The 24,902-nt window shown below is 43.4% G+C and overlaps 1 protein-coding gene across 1 annotated transcript in view; it reads left to right on the forward strand.

The window, feature by feature from the left end:
• The window catches only part of LOC147113347 (alpha-centractin), a 55,477-nt gene that overhangs the window by 10,832 nt on the left and 19,743 nt on the right, over window positions 1-24,902 (forward strand). Inside the window, exons 2-5 of the mRNA XM_085994303.1 lie at window positions 6,216-6,280; window positions 15,814-15,889; window positions 18,933-19,058; window positions 22,045-22,169. Coding sequence (XP_085850429.1) covers window positions 6,216-6,280; window positions 15,814-15,889; window positions 18,933-19,058; window positions 22,045-22,169 — 392 coding nt within the window. The remainder of the gene's footprint in view (window positions 1-6,215; window positions 6,281-15,813; window positions 15,890-18,932; window positions 19,059-22,044; window positions 22,170-24,902) is intronic.

Raw genomic sequence — 24,902 nt, forward strand, 5'->3', positions numbered from 1 at the left:
GCAAAGCATTTGCTATTTTATACATGGCATCTGAAACCCAAAATTGTATTTTAGCTTTGAATTGTCCTATGTAGCGCTGTCATTTGGCTAGTGTACCAATATGGCTTAGGAAAAATTGTACTGAAGACACTACATTTTAATTTTATGAGAGCCACTTCTTGGAGTTTAATTTCCTCTGTAGGGTTTAATTTCCTATTTTTAGTGCACTGGTTAACACATTTGTGTTGAGCCCTTGCCTGCACTATTTTAGTGCAGTCGTTAACCTGTGTTAATTAGTGTGCTAAAAATAGCGCACAAAGGAAATTAAACTCCATAATGTGCTACTATCATCAAATTACTTCATCACTACCGCCTCCAGTGATCGATCTATAGCCATCAGTACTTCTCCACAGTATTATACAGCTCAAAATGTTCCCTGCATGTGGTTTATTCTGGAATCTTATAGAATAAGTGATTTGCTCTTACAGGCCTCTGCAGTTTATTCTTTTTTCCTCTTGTAAATGCCTCTAAGTTTGAAGGTTGTGGGTTCACAGTCCCACTCCAGGGACTTGAGCACAAAAATCCAGGCTGACACTCTAGTGCAGTGCTGAGGGAGTGCTGCACTGTCGGAGGTGCTGTCTTTTGGATGAGACGTTAAACCGAGACCACGTCTGCCCTCAGGTGGATGTAAAAGATCCTATGGCACTATTTTGAAGAAGAGCAGGGGAGTTATCCCCAGTGTCCTGGCCAATATTTATCCCTCAATCAACATCACAAAAAACAGATTATCTGGTCATTATCACATTTCTGTTTGTGGGATCTTGCTGTGCACAAATTGGCTGCCGCATTTCCTACATTACAACAGTGACTACACTTCAAAAAGTACTTCATTGGCTGTAAAGCGCTTTGGGGCATCCGGTGGACGTGAAAGACGCTGTATAAAGGCGGACCAAGAAATTGATAAAGGGAAAATAGAATATGAGAGTAAACTAGCGAGAGACATAAAAACAGACTGTAAAAGCTTCTATAGGTATGTAAAAAGGAAAAGGTTAGCAAAACTAAACATGGGTCCCTTACAGGCTGAGACAGGAGAAATTATAATGGGGAATAAGGAAATGGCAGAGAAACTAAACAAATACTTTGTGTCTGTCTTCACGGAAGAAGATGCAAAAAATTTCCCGGAAATAATGGAGAACCAAGGGTCTAGCGAGAATGAGGAACTGAAAGAAATTAGTATTAGTAAAATAATAGTACTGGAGAAATTAATGGGACTGAAAGCCAATAAATCCCCAGGACCTGATGGCCTACATGTTAGGGTTTTAAAAGAGGTGGCTATAGAGATAGTGGATGCATTGGTTGTCATCTTCCAAAATTCCATAGATTCTACAACGGTTCTTGCGGATTGGAAAGTAGCAAATGTAACCCCACTATTTAAGAAAGGAGGGAGAGAGAAAACGGGGATCTACAGACCAGTTAGCCTGACATCAGTAGTAGGGAAAATGCAATAATCTATTATTAAGGTCGTGGTAACAGGGCACTTAGAAAATAATAATAGGATTGGGCAGAGTCAACATGGATTTATGAAAGGGAAATCATGTTTGACTAATCTGTTTGAGTTTTTTGAGGTTGTAACTAGCAGAATAGATAAGGGAACCAGTGGATGTGGTGTATTTGGATTTTCAGAAGGCATTCGATAAGGTGCCACATAAGAGGTTATGAAACAAAATTAGGGCTCATGGGATTGGGGGTAATATACTAGCATGGATTGAGGATTGGTTAACGGACAGAAAACCGAGAGTAGGAATAAACTGGTCATTTTCAGGTCGGCAGGCTGTAACTAGTGGGTACCGCAAGGATCAGTGCTTGGGCCTCAGCTATTCACAATCTATATCAATGATTTGGATGAGGGGATCAAATGTAATATATCCAGGTTTGCTGATGATACAAAGTTGGGTGGGAATGTAAGTTGTGAGGAGGATGCAAGGAGGCTTCAAGGGGATATAGACAGGCTAAGTGAGTGGGCAAGAACATGGCAAATGGAATATAAAGGAAACTACGATGGTCTGAGGAGCGAGTTGGGTAGTATTGATTGGGGAATGTCACTCAAAGGGTTGACGGTGGATAGGCAATGGCAAACATTCAAAGACCGAATGGATGAACTACAGAATTTGTTCATCCCAGTTTGGCATAAAAATAAAACAAAAAAGGTGACTCAACTGTGGCTAACAAGGGAAATTAGGGATAGCATAAGATCCAAGGAGAGGACATATAAATTGGCCAGAAAAAGCAATAATCCTGAGGATTGGGAGCAGTTTAGGATTCAACAAAGGAGGACAAAGGGATTAATTAAGAAAGGGAAAATAGAATATGAGAGTAAGCTTGCAGGGAACATAAAAACTGACTGTAAAAGCTTTTATAGATATGTGAAGAGAAAAAGGTTGGTGAAGTCAAGCGTAGGTCCCTTGCAGTCAGAATCAGGGGAATTTATAATGGGGAACAAAGAAATGGCAGACCAACTAAATACATATTTTGGTTCTGTCTTCACAAAGGAGGACACAAATAACCTCCCAGAGATGCCGGGGAACATAGGGTCTGATGAAAGGGTGGAACTGAAAGAAATCAGTATTTGTAGGGAAATGGTGTTCGGAAAATTGATGGGACTGAAGGCCGATTAATCCCCAGGGCCTGATAATCTACATCCCAGGGTACTTAAGGAAGTGGCCCTAGAAATAGTAGATGCATTGCTGGTCATCTTCCAGAACTCGATAGACTCTGGAACAGTACCCATGGATTGGAGGGTAGCTAATGTTACCCCACTATTCAGAAAAGGTGGTAGAGAAAAAGCGGGGAATTATAGACCGGTAAGCCTGACATCGGTAGTGGGGAAAATGCTAGAGTCCGTTATAAAAGATGTAATAGCAGAGCACTTGGAAAGCAGTGACAGGATCGGACAAAGTCAACATGGATTTACAAAAGGTAAATCATGCTTGACTAATCTACTGGAATTTTTTGAGGATGTAACTGGTAAAATAGATAAGGGAGAACCAGTGGATGTGGTGTATTTGGACTTTCAGAAGGCTTTCGATAAGGTCCAGCATAAGAGATTAGCGTGCAAAATTAAGGCACATGGGATTGGGGGCAAGGTATTGACTTGGATAGAGAACTGGTTGGCGGACAGAAAGCAAAGAGTTGGAATAAACGGGTCGTTTTCCGAGTGGCAGGCCGTGACTAGTGGGGTACCGCAAGGATCGGTCCTAGGACCCCAGCTGTTCACAATATATATTAATGATCTGGACGAGGGAATTGGATGTAATATCTCCAAATTTGCAGACGACACAAAGCTGGGTGGGAGGGTATGCTGTGAGGAGGATGTCGTGAAACTCCAGTACGATTTGGACAGGTTGGGTGATTGGGCAGAAATATGGCAAATGCACTATAATGTGGATAAATGTGAGGTTATCCACTTTGGTGGCAAAAACAGGAAGGCAGATTATTATTTGAATGGCAATAGATTGGGAGAAGGGGAAGTGCAAAGAGACCTGGGTGTTCTTGTGCACCAGTCGCTGAAGGTAAGCATGCAGGTGCAGCAGGCGGTTAAGAAGGCAAATGGTATGTTGGCCTTTGTAGCGAGAGGGTTCGAGTACAGGAACAAGGATGTCTTGCTACAGTTGTACAGGGCCTTGGTGAGACCGCACCTTGAATATTGTGTGCAGTTTTGGTCGCCTTACCTGAGGAAGGACGTTCTTGCCATGGAAGGAGTGCAGCGAAGATTCACCAGGCTGATACCTGGGATGGCAGGAATGACATATGAGGAGAGATTGTGTTGAAAAAGCTTATACTCACTGGAGTTTAGAAGATTGAGAGGGGATCTCATCGAAACCTATAAAATTTTGTCAGGCCTGGACAGACTAGATGCAGGAAGGATGTTTCTGATGGCCGGGGAGTCCAGAACCAGGGGTCATAGTCTTAAGGATAAGGGGTAAGCCATTTAGGACTGAAATGAGGAGGAATTTCTTCACCCAGAGAGTGGTGAACCTGTGGAATTCTCTGCCACAGAGGGCGGTGGAGGCCAGTTCATTAAATATATTCAAGAAAGAGTTGGATATATTTCTTAAGACTAAAGGGATCAAGGGATATGGGGAGAAGGCAGGGACAGGGTACTGAATTTGGATGATCAGCCATGATCTCATTGAATGGCAGAGCAGGCTCGAAGGGCCGAATGGCCGACTCCTGCTCCTATCTTCTATATGTGAAATGTGAAGTTATCCACTTTGGTAGGAAAAATAGAAAAGCAGAGTATTTTTCAAATGGTGAGAGATTGGGAAATGTAGGTGTTCAGAGGCACCTTGGTGTCCTTGTACACGAATCACTGAAAGTTAATAAGCAGGTACAGCAAACAATTAGGAAAGCAAATGGTATGTTGGGCTTTATTACAAGAGGATTTGAGTATAAGAGTGAAGACGTCTTACTGCAATTATATAGGGCCCTGGTGAGACCACACCTGGAGTATTGTGTACAGTTTTGGTCTCCTTACCTAAGGAAGGATATACTTGCCATAGAGGGAGTGCAACGAAGGTTCACCAGACTGGTTCCTGGGATGGGGGGATTGTCCTATGAGGAGAGATTGAGTAGACTAGGCCTATATTCTCTAGAGTTTAGAAGAATGAGAGGTGATCTCATTGAAACATACAACATTCTTACAGGGCTTGGCAGGGTAGATGCAGGGAGGATGTTTCCCCTGGCTGGGGAGTCTAGAACCAGGGGTCACAGTCTCAGAATAAGGGGACTGCCATTTAGGACTGAGATGAGAGAAATTTCTTCACTCAGAGGGTGGTGAATCTTTGGAATACTCCACCCCAGAGGGCTGTGGAGGCTCAGTCGTTGAGTATATTCAAGATAGAGTTCGATAGATTTTTGGCTATTAAGGGAATTGAGGGATATGGGGATAGTGCAAGAAAATGGAGTTGAGGTAGAAGATCAGCCATGGTCTCATTGAATGGCAGAGCAGGCTCGAGGGGCTGAATGGCCGACTCCTGCCCCTATTTCTTATGTTCTTATTTATAAATGCACAAGTCTTTTTCTACTTGTGACCTAAGGAAAAGTATCAGTGTTGTGACTAGGATTTCAGTGATGCTTAATGTTGGGTGGGTGAAACTTTCATAATATGTCCACTTGAATTGTGGAAAAGCACCCAGAAGGACAGTTGTAGATTTAGATATTTTAAACTTGATTTGAAGGAGCTTTCTAAGCGACATGATAACAGGTGGTGCAGCTTTGTCGACTGGTGGGAGCAATTTGAGGTGATGAATGAAGAGTATCATACAAGAAGTGCAAATTGGAACATGGAAGTGGTTTGGTTAAATGTGACTTTTTCTATAGCGTATTGGTCTCAATAAGTTAAATATCTCCAGTGATAATACTCTAACTTGGAAAGTATGAAAACACAGTATAGCATATTAATAAGGCTTCTTCGATAGCACATCCCAAACCTGCGACCTCTACCATTTAGCAGGACCAGGACAAGGGTAGCAGGCGCATGGGAACACCACCACCTCCAAGTTTTCCTCCAAGTCACGCACCATCCTAACTTGGAAATATATTGCCGTTCCTTCATCGTCGCTGGGTCAAAATCCTGGAACTCCCTCCCTAACAGCTCTGTGGGAGTACCTTCACCACACGGACTGCAGCGATTCAAGAAGGCGGCCCGCCACCAACTTCTCAAGGCCGATTAGGGATGGGCAATAAATGCTGGCCTTGCCAGCGACGCCCACATCCCGTGAATGAATACATTTTTAAAAAATTGCTTCTTCGTACCCGCTGTTATAGTGAAAATAATGTTTGCCGTTCTGTTAGAGCACAGGCTTTTCAAGCTGAAGTCTGTGAGAGAACCAGATCATCAGATTCCAGTAGACTGACAAACCATGAGCCCAGTATCTCGAGAATTCTGTATGCTATATTTTTCTGTATTTGTTGAATCACTCGCATGTTATTTAGCCAGCAGCAACAGAATTTTTTTTAAAAGGGCAATGTTAACACTATTTTCCATTGAGAAGCTGACACTGTATTTTGGAAGCTAGGATGGAGTCACTGGGATCTTGTCAATAATTAATTGCAGGGGGTCCCTGGGAGCGTGCCAGTAATTGCAGGGGCCTCACACACAGAAAATTTGAAAACCACAGTTTCAAAGTGTGTAGGATAGATGTTGATATTCATGTGTGTTTATACTTTCATTCCAGGGCTCCGGTGTTGTCAAAGCTGGTTTTGCAGGTGATCAGATTCCAAAGTACTGCTTCCCTAATTAGTAAGTGCTTTTCTATTACGAATTATATTTAAAAAAGCAAACACAAATTATGCCAGAATCCTATGGTTTTGTATTTATGAACAATGTAGAATTGACAGGGGGAAGTGCGAGTTCTGGACTAGTCACATTTTTCACACTCTGCCCACCATTTCTGATGCCCAACTTGGTAAATCCATCACCTGATTCTCGCACAGCTCAATATTATTCTTTGTAGCAATATCAAATGCAACAAGAACTCCAGTTAAAAGTTACCTTTATGGACTTTGATTCTGCATCGTGTGTACGGGAAATGTTGGTGTTAAAATTTAATTTGCTGTTGCTGTTGGTTTTGTGAAAAGTACTGCAACAATTTAAGTTCCTGTTAATAAAGATACTCACCTCAGAACTCCTCTAGTGACTCAATGGGCCAAAGCACCACTCTTACAGTGTCCCTGGACCGAAAAAGGGAAAAGATTGATCATTGTTCCTACTCCTGATAATTATCCATTGAACCCTTCTGAAATTTGATGTTAGTTAGGATGTTGGGTGAGGCAAGGGTCGGGGTTGACTGTGCTGTCCCCCATTGGCCAGGGTCAGGGTTGACTGTGCTGTCCCCCCATTGGTCAGGGTCAGGGTTGACTGTGCTGTCCCCCATTGGCCAGGGTCAAGGTTGACTGCTGTCCCCCATTGATCAGGGTCAAGGTTGACTGTGCTGTACCCCATTGGCCAGGGTCAAGGTTGACTGTGCTGTCCCCCATTGGTCAGGGTTGACTGTGCTGTCCCCCCATTGGTCAGGGTCAGGGTTGACTGCTGTCCCCCACTGCCAAACGACCTAGTGGCTCTCGCAGTCTTGGCTGACATCTGAGGAATAGCCACTTGGGTGGGATACTGTAGAGTCACTCATGTCCTAGGAACTATACCCTAAATCATTCAATGCAGCCAAAAGAGGCAGGAAAGCAGGTTAAAATTGAAGAGTTGACTGGACAGGTAATCTCAGCTATTGTAAAATCCGGTTTATAGGATGCAGGCGTGTTAAAATAGCAGGAATGATTTTTATGTATGTTGAGCTACCCGAAATCACTAAGGGGTTGAAATTACTCTCTGCGCTATTGCAAACAAATGTATTAAGTATTTCTGTAGTACCCACCACCGTTCTCTTTAAGTTGCGCGGCCGCGCAGTGCTCTGAAGGTCCCGCGCAGCCGGTGAGCCGGCTTTTAAATAGAAAAACCGTGCCGGCGTTGGAATTTTGAATGGCCTGCGCAGCCCATTAAAGGGGCCACGCGGGCCAAAAAAAATTAGAATGAACATTGGTACCCACAGATTAATCCCAAGTCAGCTCGTTGCAATAATATCCGGAAAGCAGTGTGAGGTACGTTTGGTTATGGCATGAGCCTCTGACCAGAAGTTTTTTTCCCCTGAAGTTCCCAGAATATGGGCTCAGTTCTTTTGATTTAAAAAAAATAAATTTACTCCCATCAAATAATAGAATTACCCATTAGAATCATAAATTATTGGCTTTTATTTTGAAGACATTTTAGTATTCAGGGTGGTGTTGCAGCTAAAAATAATACATGATTGTGTTTTATTCGCGATTCTTCTCATCTGTCCCTACCCATATACAAGAAATTCTGGTACCATGTGGCATTGATGGCCTCATCACACTGTATCTGTCAAATTATAATTTAAATTACCTTATATTTATTTGAGAATTTCGTTTGGATAGACTTCTTGTCAGTGACATCCTCCTTGTGTGGGGGCACTTATAAATGCTCGCAGTGGGATTGCGTTTTACCCGATCCCACCTGCAAAACCGGACACATGAAAAAGCCTATCTTTATGCTGGGTACGTGGATATGAGGCATTTATAGAGGAACTGCAGTTTTCACTTCATTCACAGACAGTGAGGGAATGTTTAGCCTTTATGTTTGTGTTGGAGGATCATTTGTGACCCAGCACATGAGTACTTGCAAAGGAATTTTCCTCTTGTTCAAATGACGTTCTTATCTATGTATCTAATGTAGTCTTGAATTGTTCTGTCTGTAATAATAATATGCATTGTTGCTAGTTATAGTACCATGACTATTTTGGTCACCAGTTCACATTTTTAGTAACTAAACAAGGACTTAATGGGTTAGTGAATAATGACTAAGATCCAAGACCTGACTACACAAAGCCAGCCAGCCATTTTCCACAACAAATATTTTTGTATTTCACAAAGCACAAATGACCATAGGTTTCAATACCACAAGCCCATACACTGGCTTCTTTAGCTACATTATGGAACAGCAGAAATCTCATGTGAATGAAGAATGTGTTATATAGTCTCAATTCAAAGTCACTTACTTATCCAATCATTAGCATTTTTCTTGGCACTAAATTCCCACTTGCTCTGTTTTTAAAAAAATGTGTCTACTGGATGTGGGCGATGCTGGCAAGTATCAGCTTGCCTCATTTGTAGCACTGTCACCTCTGAATCAGAGGTTATGGGTGCATGCCCCACTCCAGGAACTGAGCATGTAATCTAGGCTGACATTTCACTCTGCCTCCCGTGTGCTAACTCGCACCAAGTCCCACTCACCCATCTCCCCTGTGCTTGCTGGCCTACATTGGCTCTCGGTTGTGCAACGCGTCGATTAAAAAATTCTCATCCTTGTTTTCAAATCCCTCCATGGCCTCGCCCCTCCTTACCTCTAATCTCCTCCAGCCCTATAATCCCCCTTGACCTCTGCGCTCTGCCTATTCTGGCCTTTTGAACACCCCGATTTTAAATGCTCTACCATTGGCGGTCGTGCCTTCTGCTGCCTCGGTCCTAAGTGCTGGAATTCCCTCCATAAATCTCTCCGCCTCCACTTCTCTTTCCTCCTTTAAGACACTCCTTAAAACCTCTTCAACCAAGCTTTTGGTCATCGACCCTAACACCTCCTTATATGGCTCGGTGTCATTTTTTTTGATAACACTCCTGTGAAGCACCCTGGGACGTTTTATTTTTTGTTCAAGGTGCTATATAAATATAAGTTGTTGTTGCAGTACAGAGGGAGTGCTGCACTGTCTGAAGTGCTGGCTTTCAAATGAGACACTAAACTGAGGCCCTGTCTGTCTGTTCAGGTGGACATAAAAGGTCCCATGGCACTAGTTAAAGAAAAGCAGGGAGCTCTCCCAGTGTTCTGGACAACACTTATTCCTCAAATAACATCACCAAAGCAGATTAACTAGCCGTTTATGTCATTGCTGTTTGTGGGTCTTTGCTGTGCACAAATTGGACGATGGCCGCACTTCAAAAAATAATTAATTGGCTTTGAAGTATTTTGGAAAGTCCTGAGGATGTGAAAGGTGCTAAACAAATGCAAGTTCTAACGTTTCTTTATTGCTCGCACATAGTTCTGACAATAGAATGGCCTTCTCGGCCATTTGAAAGGGCATTAAGAATCAACCAAGTGGTGTGGGACTGGAGTCATGTGTAGGCTCGTCTGAGTAGTGGTGGCAGGTTCCGTTCCTTTAAACATGAATAAACCAGTTAGATTTCCATTCCACGGGCCTAGAAATTGGTTCGGTACCAAATCCAGGTGCGAACCCAGTGGCGACTAAGCTGGTGAGAGGACCACGCAAAATTGGTTCCCTTGCTGGGGAGCCAGTCAAACCCCAGGGGCAGGGGCGGGAACACAGTGCGCTGATTGCGAAGAGGATGAAAACTGGCTGGCAGTGACTCTGGGGGTGGGGCAGAGGAGATTGGGAGTGGCGTCAGTGACACCGCAGTTTCAGCATGCTCCACGTTTGGGAAAGTAAAAAAGAAGTAATAACCTTTTTGGACCACTGGTTTGGCTGCTTTAGGCCTGAGAAAACTGTCAGCAGCATACGTGGCACATGTGTGGGAGAGTATCCTGAAACCTGGCGTTAGGTCCTGGATTTGCATCGGAGGAAATGGGCCGAGCTCTGGTTTCGGGGTGTGCCCTGGCTGACTCCGGGGCGCTCTTGCCTATTTGGCATTCGGGCTATCCTGGTACGGAAGGAACGTGTGCACACCACATGTTATATTGGACCCTTAAGTGCCCGTTTTTAGCCCGGAAATTGGGCACTGCACAATCCAATTTCTGGGCTGTGGTCGTTTTTTTTCTGGTGTCTGTCTGTAAATCACCATATTTCTGAAATTCAGTTTCACAACTTGCTGCAGTGAGATTTAAACTGTATCCTCAAAATATGTTGCTTATTTTGAATTAATGGATTACTCAAAACTCAGGAGTAGATGGCAACAGAGTTGGGAGTTGGACCCTCCGGAGGTTAAAAAGTTATTCTTTTGAGAATTTATATGCCAGAAATTTGAGATTGATGGAACTGGAGCATCTGTGTTGCTCGTTATGTCAACAGAGGTGTAACTGACACATCATCAACAATATATTGACCTTTAACTTGCACTGTATTACTCATTAACAGCAACTATAAATTCCTACACTGTAAGCCTCTTCTAGTCTCTGGGTGGGGAAATTTATCAAGAGTTTTTCACAGTCCACCGTGCACAGCCGTATCTACCAACTCCCCGAACAGCTCCCTCCTCCTAAAGGAGAGAGGAACTATGTGCTGGCTCACGGACTTTGGTAGATAAAAAAAGTGGAAGCTCTCCATCTCACCAGCTCGGCCACAATGAATCATAGAATGATACAGCACAGAAGTAGGCCATTCGACCCATCGTGGCTGTGCCGGCTCTTTGAAAGAGCTCTCCGGTTAGTCCTTTTCACCATAATCCTGCAAATTTTTCCCCTTCAAGTATTTATCCAATTTCTTTTTGAAAGTTACTATTGAATCTGCTTCCACCGCTCTTTGACGCCGTGCATTCCAGATCATCATAACTCGCTGCATAAACAGATTGCTCCTCATTTCGCCTCTGGTTCTTTTGCCAGTTACCTTAACTCTGTGTCCTCCGGCAGTATGTTCATAGCATGGCGGAGAATGGGAACTCCGCACATAGTGGACTATTGGCAAAATAGTTACAACTATCAGGAACGACTGAACTGGTTGGGGCTCTTTTTACTCCAGAAAAGAGAAGGCTGAGGGGTGACCTAATAGAGGTCTTTAAAATTATGAAGGGGTTTGGTAGGGTAGATGTAGAGAAGGTGTTTCCACTTTTGGGGTAGGTGGGGGGTGTCCAAAACTAGGAGTCATAAATATGTGAGTCATTCATAAATCCAATAAGGAATTCAGGAGAAACTTCTTTACCCAGAGAGTGGTTAGAATGTGGAACTCGCTACCACAAGGAGTGGTTGAGGCGAATAGTATAGATGCATTTAATGGGTAAGCTAGATAAACACATGAAGGAGAAAGGAATAGAAATATATATTGATTGGGTTAGGGCAGTAAGGTGGGTGGAGGCTCGTGTGGAGCATAACTGGCATGAATTAGTTGGGCCGAATGGCCTGTTTTGTGTTGTAAATTCTTTGTAATGTTATTGAGTTTTTAGTATTTTAAAGTGTACATTCATAAGTAAGCATTTTTATGAAAGTAATTGTGGGGTCATATGCCTTCTGATTGGGATTTAAAAAGATGAACATTGTACTGTGGAGCTCAAACCTAAGGCTGAGAAAGCACAGAGGGAACGGCCCAGTACCTGGCAAAAGTTACTGGTCCTCAGTTTAAAAAAATCCTGGTCTATCAGCAAGAGAAACCTAGGTAGTGGAAAAGAGGGAAGTCATATGAAGTCAGAAATAGATGGTAGAAAGGTGAGAAGCAATAAGCAAAGGAGAGAAACACAAAGGGCCAAACTAATTCATAATGAGAGTGTGAAAAAAGCAAGCCTGAAGGCTTTGTATCTTAATGCTAGAAGCATTAGGAACAAGGTGGATGAATTAGCTGTGGAAATAGAGGTAAACAAGTATGATTTGATTGGGATTACAGAAACGTGGCTGCAGGGTGGGCAAGGCTGGGAACTTAACATCCAGGGATATACAATATTTAGGAAGGATCGGCAAAAAGGTAGGGGAGGTGGGGTAGCATTGCTGGTAAAGGAGGGGATTAATGCAATGGAAAGGAAGGATATTAACTCGGATGAAACGGAATCTGTATGGGTAGAAATGAGAAATAGCAAGGGGAGGAAAACGTTAGTGGGTGTGATATATAGGCCTCCAAATAGTAATATGGAGGTGAGGGAAGGCATAAAAAGGGAAATTAGAGAAGCGTGCGATAAGAGCACAGCTGTCATCATGGGTGACTTTAATTTACATATTGATTGGACTACCCAAATTAGTAAAAATTCTGAGGAGGAGGAATTCCTGGAATGTTTTCGGGACGGTTATCTGGACCAATATGTCGAGGAGCCGACTCGAGATCAGGCCATTTTAGACTGGGTATTGTGCAATGAGAAGGGACTTATCAGCAATCTTCTTGTACGAGGCCCCTTGGGTCAGAGCGATCATAATATGATCGAGCTCTCAGTCGAGATGGAGAGTGAGGAAATTGAATCAGAGACTAAGGTCCAGAACTTAAATAAAGGGAATTACGAGGGTATGAGACGGGAATTGGGTAAGATTGATTGGGTGGTGTTTCTGGGGGGATTGACAGTGGAGAGACAATGGCAAGCATTCAAAGATAGAATGGAAGAATTCCAGAACATGTTTATACCGGTTTGGCATAAAAGTAAACCTAAAAAGGTGACTCAACTGTGGATAACGAGGGAAATTAGGGACAGCATAAAATCAAAAAAAAGGGCATATCAACTGGCAAAAAAAAGCACCAGACCGGAAGATTGGGGGCAGTATAGGATACAGCAAAAGAGGACAAAGGGATTAATCAGGAAGGGGAAAATAGAATACGAAAGTAAACTTGCAGCAAACATAAAGACAGACTGCAAAAGCTTTTATCGGTATATCAGGAGGAAAAGACTGGTAAAATCCCAAGTCGGTCCCTTGCAGTCCGATTCGGGAGAATATATAATGGAGAATAAGGAAATGGCAGACCAATTAAACTCATACTTTGGTTCTGTATTCACAAAGGAGGACACAAATAACCTCCCAGGAATATCGGCAAACATAGGGACTAATGAGAGGGAGGAGCTGACAGAAATTAGTATCTCTAGGGATATGGTGTTGGGTAAGTTGAGGGGACTGAAGGCCGACAAATCCCCGGGGCCTGATAAACTACATCCTAGGGTACTTAAGGAGGTGGCCCTGGAGATAGCAGATGCTCTAAGGATCATCTTCCGGAACTCCATTGACTCGGGAACAGTACCCGTGGATTGGAGGGTAGCTAATGTTACCCCAATATTTAAAAAGGGGGGTAGAGAGAAAGCAGGGAATTATAGACCAGTAAGCCTTACATCGGTTGTGGGCAAAATGCTAGAGTCCATTATTAAGGATAAAATAGCGGAGCACTTGACAAATGGGGAAAGGATCGGACAGAGTCAACATGGATTTACAAAGGGTAAATCGTGTTTGACTAATCTGCTGGAATTTTTTGAGGAAGTAACTGGTAAAATAGATGGGGGAGAGCCAGTGGATGTGGTGTACCTTGACTTCCAGAAAGCCTTCGATAAGGTTCCACACAAAAGATTATCATGCAAAATTAAGGCTCATGAAATTGGGGGCAAAGTATTAACGTGGATAGAGAACTGGCTGGCAGATAGAAAACAGAGAGTTGGAATAAACGGCTCGTTTTCGGAGTGGCAGGCAGTGACCAGCGGGGTGCCGCAAGGATCTGTCCTGGGACCCCAGCTGTTCACAATATATATAAATGATCTGGATCAGGGAATTGGATGCAATATTTCCAAATTCGCTGACGACACTAAACTAGGAGGAGGGGTGGGCTCTGATGAGGATGTCAGGAGGCTACAGTGCGATTTGGACAGGTTGGGGGAATGGGCGGATACGTGGCAGATGCACTATAATGTGGATAAATGCAAGGTTATCCACTTTGGGGGTAAAAACAGGAGGGTAGATTATTATCTAAATGGCAATAGATTGGGAGATGGGGAAGTGCAGAGGGACCTGGGTGTTCTTGTGCACCAGTCACTGAAGGAGAGCATGCAGGTGCAACAGGCGATCAAGAAGGCAAATGGTATGTTGGCCTTCATATCAAGGGGGTTCGAGTATAGGAATAGGGATACCTTACTACAGCTGTACAAGGTGCTGGTGAGACCGCATCTGGAGTATTGTGTACAGTTTTGGTCGCCCCATCTGCGGAAGGATGTTCTTGCCATGGAAAGAGTGCAACGGCGATTCACCAGGCTGATACCTGGAATGGCGGGAATGACCTACGAAGAGAGATTAAATAGTTTGGGCTTGTACTCACTGGAGTTTAGAAGATTGAGAGGGGATCTCATCGAAACATATAAAATTATGGCAGGCCTGGACAGGCTGAATTCAGAGAGAATGTTTCCAATGGCCGGGGAGCACAGAACCAGGGGCCACAGTCTAAAAATAGCGGGCAAATCATTTAAAACAGAGATGAGGAAGAATTTCTTCACTCAAAGAGTGGTGAGCCTGTGGAATTCCCTGCCACAGAGGGCTGTGAAGGCTAATTCAATAAATATTTTCAAGAGAGAATTGGATATATTTCTGAAGGCTAAGGGGATTAAGGGTTACGGAGAAAAGGCGGGGACGGGGTACTGAACTGGTAAGATCAGCTATGATCTCAGACGAAGATCAGCCATGATCTCATTGAATGGCGGAGCAGGCTCGAAGGGCCGAATGGCCTACTCCTGTTCCTATCTCTATGTTTCTATGTTTCTATGAAATGAAAAGGACATTGCTAAATTCCCGCCCATTCTCCCAGGTTCTCACATATTGAAGATAATTTGAGGGGAAAGGCTGCCTTTGGTAGGAATTTAGTACAGTAAGCACTTACTGGACATCAGAATACATTCACTGGTTCACCAGCCTAGTATTAATCCCACTCCCACCATATGTTGTTAAATATACTGGTGTTGGTCAAGCAAAGCACCGTAAATTCTCGATGTTAAAGAGTATTCAGCCTTGTTTCCTCTGTGATATGTACTGTACATATTTGTGTACGAGACTAGAAATTTTACCTCAACCATATGGGGTTAAAAGTCAGGTGTTTGCAAATTATGTCCTTCAGGTTTTCCTCCTAGGAAAAACTATTTTTACCAAAGACTGTATATCCACAGGAACACCATACCAGTGTACCCCCATCAGCAATAGCTGTTTGTTTTTGCTTTGTTCTGCTTCTCCAGCGGGGAATGTAAAGACACGTTTAAATAACAGCTTTCCCTTCGATTGCAGTCCCTGCTCCCACAGCTGGTGAGAATTTTGGTGGATAGAAGCAGTGTAATGTTGATCTTTTTAGATGCGTGTCATGGATTTTTCAAAATACATTTTGGGTGAAAGCTGTCTTATGAGCCACCTTAAATGCAGGTATGTGTGATATTTGAAATGAAATGTACTATATTTGGATTATATCTTATAATAAAATACTTGCTACAGAGCTGACGTGAGCTGTTGTGTAATCACGTGACACCGTGACACTCTGTTTTATTTGTATTGCTCCAACATTATGATGGTAAAAATCAAAACTCTTTCCAATCCAAGTAATTCTGAAATATTTCTTTCAGTGTGGGAAGACCCAAGCATGTACGTGTTATGGCTGGTGCCCTGGAGGGAGATATTTTCATCGGACCAAAAGCTGAGGTACTTTTCAGTTTAATTGGTTTTAAAAACGTTGTGTTCACTGTAATTTTGGGTGAATGGTCTGCTTTCTGAGGTGCTCAGCGTCTGTGTCAAGGAACACTTTTCCTATCCAGCATCACCATTAAGCATTCCCAGGTCAGGTTCATTCGAACAAAGGGAATGTTGGCGTGATTTGATAATGGTATTTCAAATTATGGAGGGATGGGACAGAATAGATTGGAACAGATTGTTTTCAGTGATTTGAGTGGTCTAGAATTAGGGAACATAAATATAAGATTTAATGCAAGAGATTTGGGACAGAGAGCAGGAGAAACATTTTTTACTTAAAGAGTTTTGAGGCTGTGGAATGCACAACCAGAGGAGTTAGTGACTGAAGAGACTATGTCACCATTTAAGAATTGGTTAAATAGGTGGTATGAAGGAAAGGGAAATAAAGGGATATGGGAATAGAGTAGGCATGTAGGGATTCGGACTACTACTCATGTCAAGGAAAAACACCAACATGTATTAGTTGGGTCAAACAGTCTGTTTCCGTGTAATTCTATATAGGTAAAGCATGGCTTGAATATAAGCTGAAGCTGCCTCTACGTAACATTGAAACATAGAAGATAGGAGCAGGAGTAGGCCATTTGGCCCCTCGAGCCTGCTCCGCCATTCAATGCGATCATGGCTGATCATCCAAATTCAGTACCCTGTCCCTGCTTTCTCCCCATATCCCTTGATCCCTTTAGCTTGAAGAAATATATCTAACTCCTTCTTGAATATATTTAATGAATTGGCCTCCACTGCCCTCTGTGGTAGAGAATTCCACAGGTTCACCACTCTCTAGGTGAAGAAATTCCTCCTCATCTCAGTCTTAAATGGCTTACCCCTTATCCTTAGACTGTGACCTCTGGTTCTGGACTCCCCCGCCATCGGGAACATCCTTCCTGCATCTAGTCTGTCTAGTCCTGTTAGAATTTTATAAGTTTCAATGAGATCCCCTCTCATTCTTCTAAACTCTAGTGAATATAAGCCTAATCGACCCAATCTCTCTTCATACGTCATTCCTGCCATCCCAGGTATCAGTCTGGTGAATCTTCGCTGCACTCCCTCCATGGCAAGAACATCTTTCCTCAGATAAGGCAACCAAAACTGCACACAATACTCGAGGTGTGGTCTCACCAAGGCCCTGTACAACTGCAGCAAGACATCCTTGCTCCTGTACTCAAATCCTCTCGCTATGAAGGCCAACATACCATTTGCCTTCTTAACTGCCTGCTGCACCTGCATGCTTACCTTCAGCGACTGGTGCACAAGGACACCCAGGTCTTGTTGCACTTCCCCTTCTCTCAATGCCGTTCAGATAATAATCTGCCTTCCTGTTTTTGCCACCAAAGTGGATAACCTCGCATTTATCCACATTATACTGCATCTGCCATGCATCTGCCCAATCACCCAACCAATCATCAAGCTGTCCAAGCAGCCAATCACATTGAAGAATTTTCACTGGCAGCAAACCAGGAAATAAAAGGCACGGATTCACTTCACTTTTAAAATTTTTACAGAGAGCGAAATAAAGATTGGGACATATACATGCGGTTAAGGTAGAAGCACAAATATCAAAACAAACTATTTAAAAAAAAAAATTAAAACATTTTTAATTTAAAAAACCTAGTCATTTTCTATCATAATGGAGAAATTTGACATTCCACAAATATAAAAAAAATTTCAGGGCCAGAACGGCTGTTCAGCAGTCAATATGCCGTTAAAACCCCAGTTACATCTATTCCAATAAGGCTTAACTTTTTATGGGGTGTTTATAACAGCAATATTACAGTGGAAAAGCTTAATTTTTCGTCAGTTCAACTGATTTCACTGATTGCCGGCTCTGGGGAGTTCCACAACGCAGCTTGTGGCGCAGTCGGGAATAACTGACCACAACTTCAGGATTTTCACGTTTAGCTGCGCATGTGCTGAATCCTGACGTTACGGTCAGTTTCAGAGGGGTAACGACGGCGAATGCTGACAGTTCGCCATCATTACCACCACAAAATCCGGGCCATGATCTTTAGAAACATAGAACATAGAAAAATAGGAGCAGGAATAGACCATTCGGCCCTTCGAGCCTGCTCCGCCATTCAATATGATCATGGCTGATCCTCTATCTCAATGTCATATTCCTGCTCTCTCCCCATACCCCTTGATGCCTTTTGTGTCTCGATATCTATCTATCTCCTTCTTAACTATATTCAGTGACTTGGTCTCCACAGCCTCCTGTGATAGAGGGTGGTGAACCTGTGGAATTCTCTGAGTGAAGACATTTCTCCTCATCTCAGTCCTAAATGTCCTACCCCGTATCCTGAGACTGTGACCCTTCGTTCTAGACCCCCCAGCCAGGGGAAACATCCTCCCTGCATCCAGTCTGTCTAGCCCTGTCAGAATTTTATACATTTCAATGAGATCACCTCTCATTCTTCTAAACTCTAGTGAATACAGGCCTAGGCGACCCAATCTCTCCTCATATGACAGTCCTGCCATCCCAGGAATCAGTCTGGTGAACCTTCGCTGTACTCCCTCTATGGCAAGTATACCCTTTCTTAGTAAGGAGACCAAAACTGCACACAGTACTCCAGGTGTGGTCTCACCAAGGCCCTGTATAACTAGTAAGACATCCTTGCTCCTCTACTCAAATCCTCTTGCAATGAAGGCAGCTGGGGAATTTAAATTCAAATTAAATAAATCTGGAATTTAAAAAAAAGCTAGTATCGGTAATGAAACTACCGGATTGCCGTAAAAATCCATCTGATTCACTAATGTCCTTTAGGGAAGGAAGTCTGCCGTCCTTACCTGGTCTGGCTTATATGTGACTCCAGACCCACAGCAATGTGGTTGACTCTTAAATGGCCTAGTAAGCCATTCTGTTGTACCAAACCGCTACAAAATGAACAGGGGTTCTTTAGGGCAATTAGGGATGGGCAATAAATGCTGGCCTTGCCAGCAATGCCCATATCCCATGAATGAATACATATTTAAAAAATCACATTGTGTTTTGATTGATTAGGAACACAGAGGCCTGTTAACAATCAGGTATCCAATGGAGCATGGAATTGTGAAAGACTGGAACGATATGGAACGGATCTGGCAGTATGTATATTCCAAAGACCAGCTCCAGACTTTCTCTGAAGAGGTGAGGTGGATATTTTCAGCATGAAATCTTTCAACTCTTAGAATAGTTGTATCATTTCCATGTTTACTTTATATATAATTTAATGGGGGGGGGAAAGCGTTGTTTTTCACATACAGGAAACTTTCGTTTAACCGGAGGTTAAATGTCTGGAAAGCTCTATCTACCGGCAAAATTCAGGAGCCGTTTCCTATAAGTTTTTTTTACTTCTCGTTGCTTTTTTTTTCCAGTCAGGCTCTGCAAGGTCTAGCTGAAGCTGTTGCTTAGCTACAGAGACGCTTTTAAGCTGCGGCCGACTGTTTTGCAGCTGTTGCTAAGCAACAGGGTTTGTTGATTCACACGGAGCTCAAAAGCTCCGTATGTTTTAACATTAGTGCTGGTTTCTACGGCAGTTTTGATGGTACGGCACCAGCTCGGTCCCGCCAGTGCCGGATACCAGAAAGTTTCCTGTACTTGTATGTTTTAGTGATACTCACATACTGTACAGGTGGTAAACATTGCTAGGAAATACACATGCTTTTGACTTTTAATTCTCAGGTCTTAACTTTCAGCATCTCTGGCACAAGTTATAAACGTTTGACAGAATAAATGGCATTAAATCAGACTAAAATGATAAGACTATACCTCTTTTGGTTTGCATTTTTTCCCCCAAAGCGCTTAATGAGCTTGGCACATAAATACAGATACATGATTCTTTCTCAGGTTATGGTTTTGTACTTGTGAGAATGGCACAACAAAACATTTTGTTCCCTTTTTCTGCCATTTTCTCGCTCTCTTCTCCTGAAGGAGTTAATTTCTTGCTAGGATATGGTTCCACGAGCACTAGTTGACTATTGGCACCTAGCCCAAGTGGTCACGCTTCATATATGAGCCTAAACAATAGGTCTTGGCAGGGCGTTCAGCTTTGAGTGCATCATAGCCAAGTCCTCACCTCTCTTGAAATTCGCACGTGCTCCAGCGCACTTGGCTGGATCGCAATTGGGATTGAGAACCTTGACTAACTCTTGATTTTTTTTAAATAATGGAATTTCCGCCCTTCTGTCTCCTGCTTCTGTCCCACTCTGTTGCCCATGCTCCTTACTCTCTTTCAGTCACACTCTCTGCCTTTGCTTACTGTTACCTGCGCCCTCCCTCACAGTGCTTGCACTTTCCCAACCAAGAGGACCAGGTGGAATCTGCTGCTGAGTCTCGGAAGAGCTCTTGTGAAAGTGGCATAGAATTACTGAGCCTCCGATGTATGTGGGTTTTTTTACAGCTCACCTTCCTACTTGTGGGGCACATCTAGCCTCTCGCTTGCTGTCACAAAGGGACAACAAGCATGGATGGGGTAAAGCTTACAGTGTGGGCAATCAGATGCAAACTTTGACCTATCACTCAGTGGTATAGCAGCATTACCATGCTGTCCTATTTCAAATGAGTGTTTTTTAAGCAATACAGCTAGAGATTACTCATCAAATGCAGACAGCTGTTATTCTTCAGTAAGATTAACCAAAATGAAACTTACTGTAGATTGTAAAATTAAGATGAGTGTTTTTATATATAGAAATATAAGGAGAAATACAATTATAATGGATTATGTCCCTATTCTTTACAGAGTACGATCCCTCTATTTTTTACCTTTGGTCTCCTGGTTGAGCAGGCAGGTGACCTGCTTCCAAGGATCCACCAATGTTACTCTGAACTGGCTGGTAGTTTATGTGCAAGAGTAGGCTTTTTTTTAACACCGATTTTTCCTTTTTTATCTGTGAGCATATACGTGTCCTTCACCTGGCATCTTGTCAAAGCAATTCAGCAGAGAACCAGAACCCAGCAATTTAAAAGATAGAAACTGCATCTCCGTGCTGATGTAGAGCTGCACGGTGCCTCATGGCCTTATTTTTAGTTATTTATTAAAACTGGATTTTTAGTCTGTATATTTCCAGAGATTTATTTTGTGTGCAAAATTATTGCAACTGACCCAAAAATAGTGGGTTTTTTTTCTGCTTTTCATTGGAGAGTCCAACAGCAGCTGTACCTCAAATAAAGAACTTTTTATGATTGGGAATCCTGCATTTAGTCTGTTCACAGTCATAAAACCTAGTTCAACTTTGAGCTAGAGCACTGGTTTCATAAGGCATTCAGGTTCGAATATGAATGTTAATTAATCTGCTCCTTTAATAATTGGCTAAATTGGAATGTTATTTCAGTAGTGGTAATCATTTACTGCTGTGTTAAACCTACGCTGAAGTATCTACTGTTTATAACCACCAAAAAATACCCTGCCCACCTGCAGTGTAATTTTCTGCTTGGCAGTACATATGCCCCATATTTCCAGTTGAGTCACAAAACCTTTTCTTTTGTAATTGTTCAGTGTCTTAAATAGTTACTTTGTCAGCATGATTTCTCTTGCCCTGCGAACTGTATCACGTGAACTGTATTTTGCCAGCAAGTGCCATTTGCTGGGTGGGATATTTTCCTATTAAGGAAATTGCCTTTAGAAAGGAAATTGGATTACAGGAAACTCTTTTTTATCCGGCACCGAGGGTGGTGCCGGTTTATCAAAAAGTCCGGATTACAGAGAGTTATCGTTAAAAGGTACGGGAGCTCCGTACACAGCAACAAATCCAGGCTTCCCTGTTGCTTAGCAACAGCTGCAAGAACCTCAGCCACAGACCAAGCATCCCTGTTGCTTAGCAACAAGTGCAGAAACCCCCGATTACACAGCCAAGAATCAAGAAACGGCCACTAATATGAAGAAAAACTTAACTTGAACCTACTCCTGAATTTTGCCGGTTAACCGAGATTTCCGGTTGTTTGGGTGCCGGCAAATCGAGAGTTTCCTGTACATGGACTTTATTGAAAATCAACGCAACTTTTTAGTGGAATCATCAAACAACCTTTTATTTTAAACGACTGCCGTTTGAATAATACGATATTTACACAGCAGGTGAGGATCTACTTTGTTAATTGAAAAGACAATGACATGTATTTTCTATTATCTCTTTCCCAGCATCCAGTACTCCTCACAGAGGCTCCCCTGAATCCGAGGAAAAACCGTGAACGTGCTGCCGAGGTTTTCTTCGAGACTTTCAATGTCCCTGCTTTGTTCATCTCAATGCAGGCAGTACTTAGTCTGTTAGTATTTCATATTCAGAAATGCACAAATCACTGAAATGTAACCTGAGTTCTTCCCTTGCCTATTGTATCACCTGGCCAAAGGATTTTTTCCGGTGTCTGTCAAGCCATTTTGTTTTGTTCCTCCCCATCACTTCTGTCTTTTTCTCTTTCAATAAGATATGAGTGGCAGGCGGTGACGGAAACATTATTCTTCCCTCTTGTAGACTACAAACTTGTAGACTGCCTTAATTCATTCTTCTTTCTTGGATATTGTTGGTTTGAGGGTGAGAATGATTGGTGTTTAAATTGGTTCTGCTGGCAAGTGCCACCGGGGCTTCTCCAAGTCCCGTGTATGTTTCCTAAACACATTAACAGAGAAACCTAATCTGATTTGGATCATACAGATTTTATTTCTCTCTTTCATTCTTGCCAATTTTCTCCCCTCTACCCTCCTGAAGGCATTGACTCACTGTTGGGTACTGTACCACGAGTACAGGTCACCCTCTGATACTTGCTCAAATGGCTATTACTTTTTATATGAGTCTTGATAAGTTTTGACTGCAGATAGTGTCAGAGCCAAGTGCTTTACCAGCAGGGATTGCTGGATTAAGATCAGAGAATGCTGGCTGGTTTGATTTCCCCCCCCCCCCCCCCCCCCCTCTCTCTCCTTTTCTAACCAATGGTAAACTTGAGGTCATCCAAAACTCTGCTGCCCGTGTCCTAACTCTCACCGTGTCCCGTTCACCCATCACCCCTGTGCTCGCTGACGTACATTGGCTCCTGCTTAAGTAACGCATCGATTTTAAAATTCTCATCCTCGTTTTCAAATCCCTCCATGGCCTCGCCCCTCCCTATCTCTGTAATCTCCTCCAGCCCCACAACCCTCCGAGATCCCTGCGCTCCTTTAATTCTGGCCTCTTGAGCATCCCTGATTTTAATCACTCCACTATTGGCGGCCGTGCCTTCAGCTGCCAAGGCCCTAAGCTCTTGGATTCCCTCCCTAAACCCCTCTGACTCTCCTACCTCTCTCTCCTCCTTTAAGATGCTCCTTAAAACCTACCTCTTTGTCCAAGCTTTTGGTCACCTGCCCTAATATCTCCTTATGTGGCTCAGTATAACATTTTGTTTGATAATCGCTCCTGTGAAACGCCGTGGGACATTTTACTACATTAAAGGCGCTATATAAATACAAGTTGTTGTTGTTTTCAGCTGACATCAACCAACTCCACACAGACTGGGGATTGAACCTGGGCCCTTCCTGGCCTGTAGAGTCATAGAGTAATACAGCACGGATAGAGGCCCTTCGGCCCATCGTGTCCGCGCCGGCCATCAAGCCCTGTCTAATCTAATCCCATATTCCAGCATTTGGCCCGTAGCCTTGTATGCTATGGCATTTCAAGTGCACATCCAAATGCTTCTTAAATGTTGTGAGGGTTTCTGCCTCCACAACCCTTTCAGGCAGTGAGTTCCAGACTCCAACCACCCTCTGGGTGAAAAAGTTCTTTCTCAAATCCCCGCTAAACCTCCCGCCCTTTACCTTGAATCTATGCCCCCTAGTTATTGACCCCTCTACTAAGGGAAAAAGCTCCTCAGCATCCATCCTATCTATGCCCCTCATAATTTTGTACACCTCAATCATGTCCCCCCTCAGCCTCCTCTGCTCCAAGGAAAACAAACCCAATCTGCCCAGTCTCTCTTCATAGCTGAAGCGCTCCAGCCCTGGTAACATCCTGGTGAACCTCCTCTGCACCCTCTCTAACGCGATCACATCCTTCCTGTAGTGTGGCGACCAGAACTGCACACAGTATTCCAGCTGTGGCCTAACCAGTGTTTTATACAGCTCCATCATAACCTCCTTGCTCTTATATTCAATGCCTCGGCTAATGAAGGCAAGTATCCCATATGCCTTTTTTACCACCTTATCCACCTGTTCCGCCGCCTTCAGGGATCTGTGTACTTGCACACCCAGATCCCTCTGACCCTCCGTCTTGCCTAGGGTCTTTCCATTCATTGTGTATTCCTTTGCCTTGTTAGTCCCCCCCAAAGTGCAACACCTCGCACTTTTCCGGGTTAAATTCCATTTGCCACTGTTCCGCCCATCTGACCAACCCATCTATATCGTCCTGCGGACTGAGGCTACCCTCCTCGCTATTTACCACCCTACCAATTTTTGTATCATCCGCGAACTTACTGATCATACCCTTTACATTCATATCCAAGTCATTAATGTAGACCACAAACAGCAAGGGACCCAGCACCGATCCCTGTGGTACTCCACTGGCCACAGGCTTCCAGTCACAAAAACAACCTTCGACCATCACCCTCTGCCTTCTGCCACTAAGCCAGTTTTGTATCCAATGTGCCAAGGCACCCTGGATTCCATGGGCTCTTACCTTCTTGACCAGTCTCCTGTGCGGGACTTTATCGAAGGCCTTACTGAAATCCATGTATACCACATCCACTGCGTTACCCTCATCCACACACCTAGTCACCCCCTCAAAAAATTCAATCAAATTAGTCAGACATGATCTTCCCTTGACAAAGCCATGTTGACTATCCCTGATTAATCCTTGCCTCTCCAAGTGGAGACAAATTTTGTCCCTCAGGATTTTTTCCAATAATTTTCCTACCACTGATGTTAGGCTCACTGGCCTGTAGTTCCCCGGTTTTTCCCTACTACCCTTCTTGAATAATGGTACTACATTAGCGGTTCTCCAGTCCTCTGGCACATCCCCTGTGGCCAGAGAGGTC

This window comes from Somniosus microcephalus, chromosome 8 (assembly GCF_052327205.1).
Source record: "Somniosus microcephalus isolate GS21.2 chromosome 8, FLI_Smic_1.0, whole genome shotgun sequence".
NCBI lineage: Eukaryota > Metazoa > Chordata > Chondrichthyes > Squaliformes > Somniosidae > Somniosus > Somniosus microcephalus.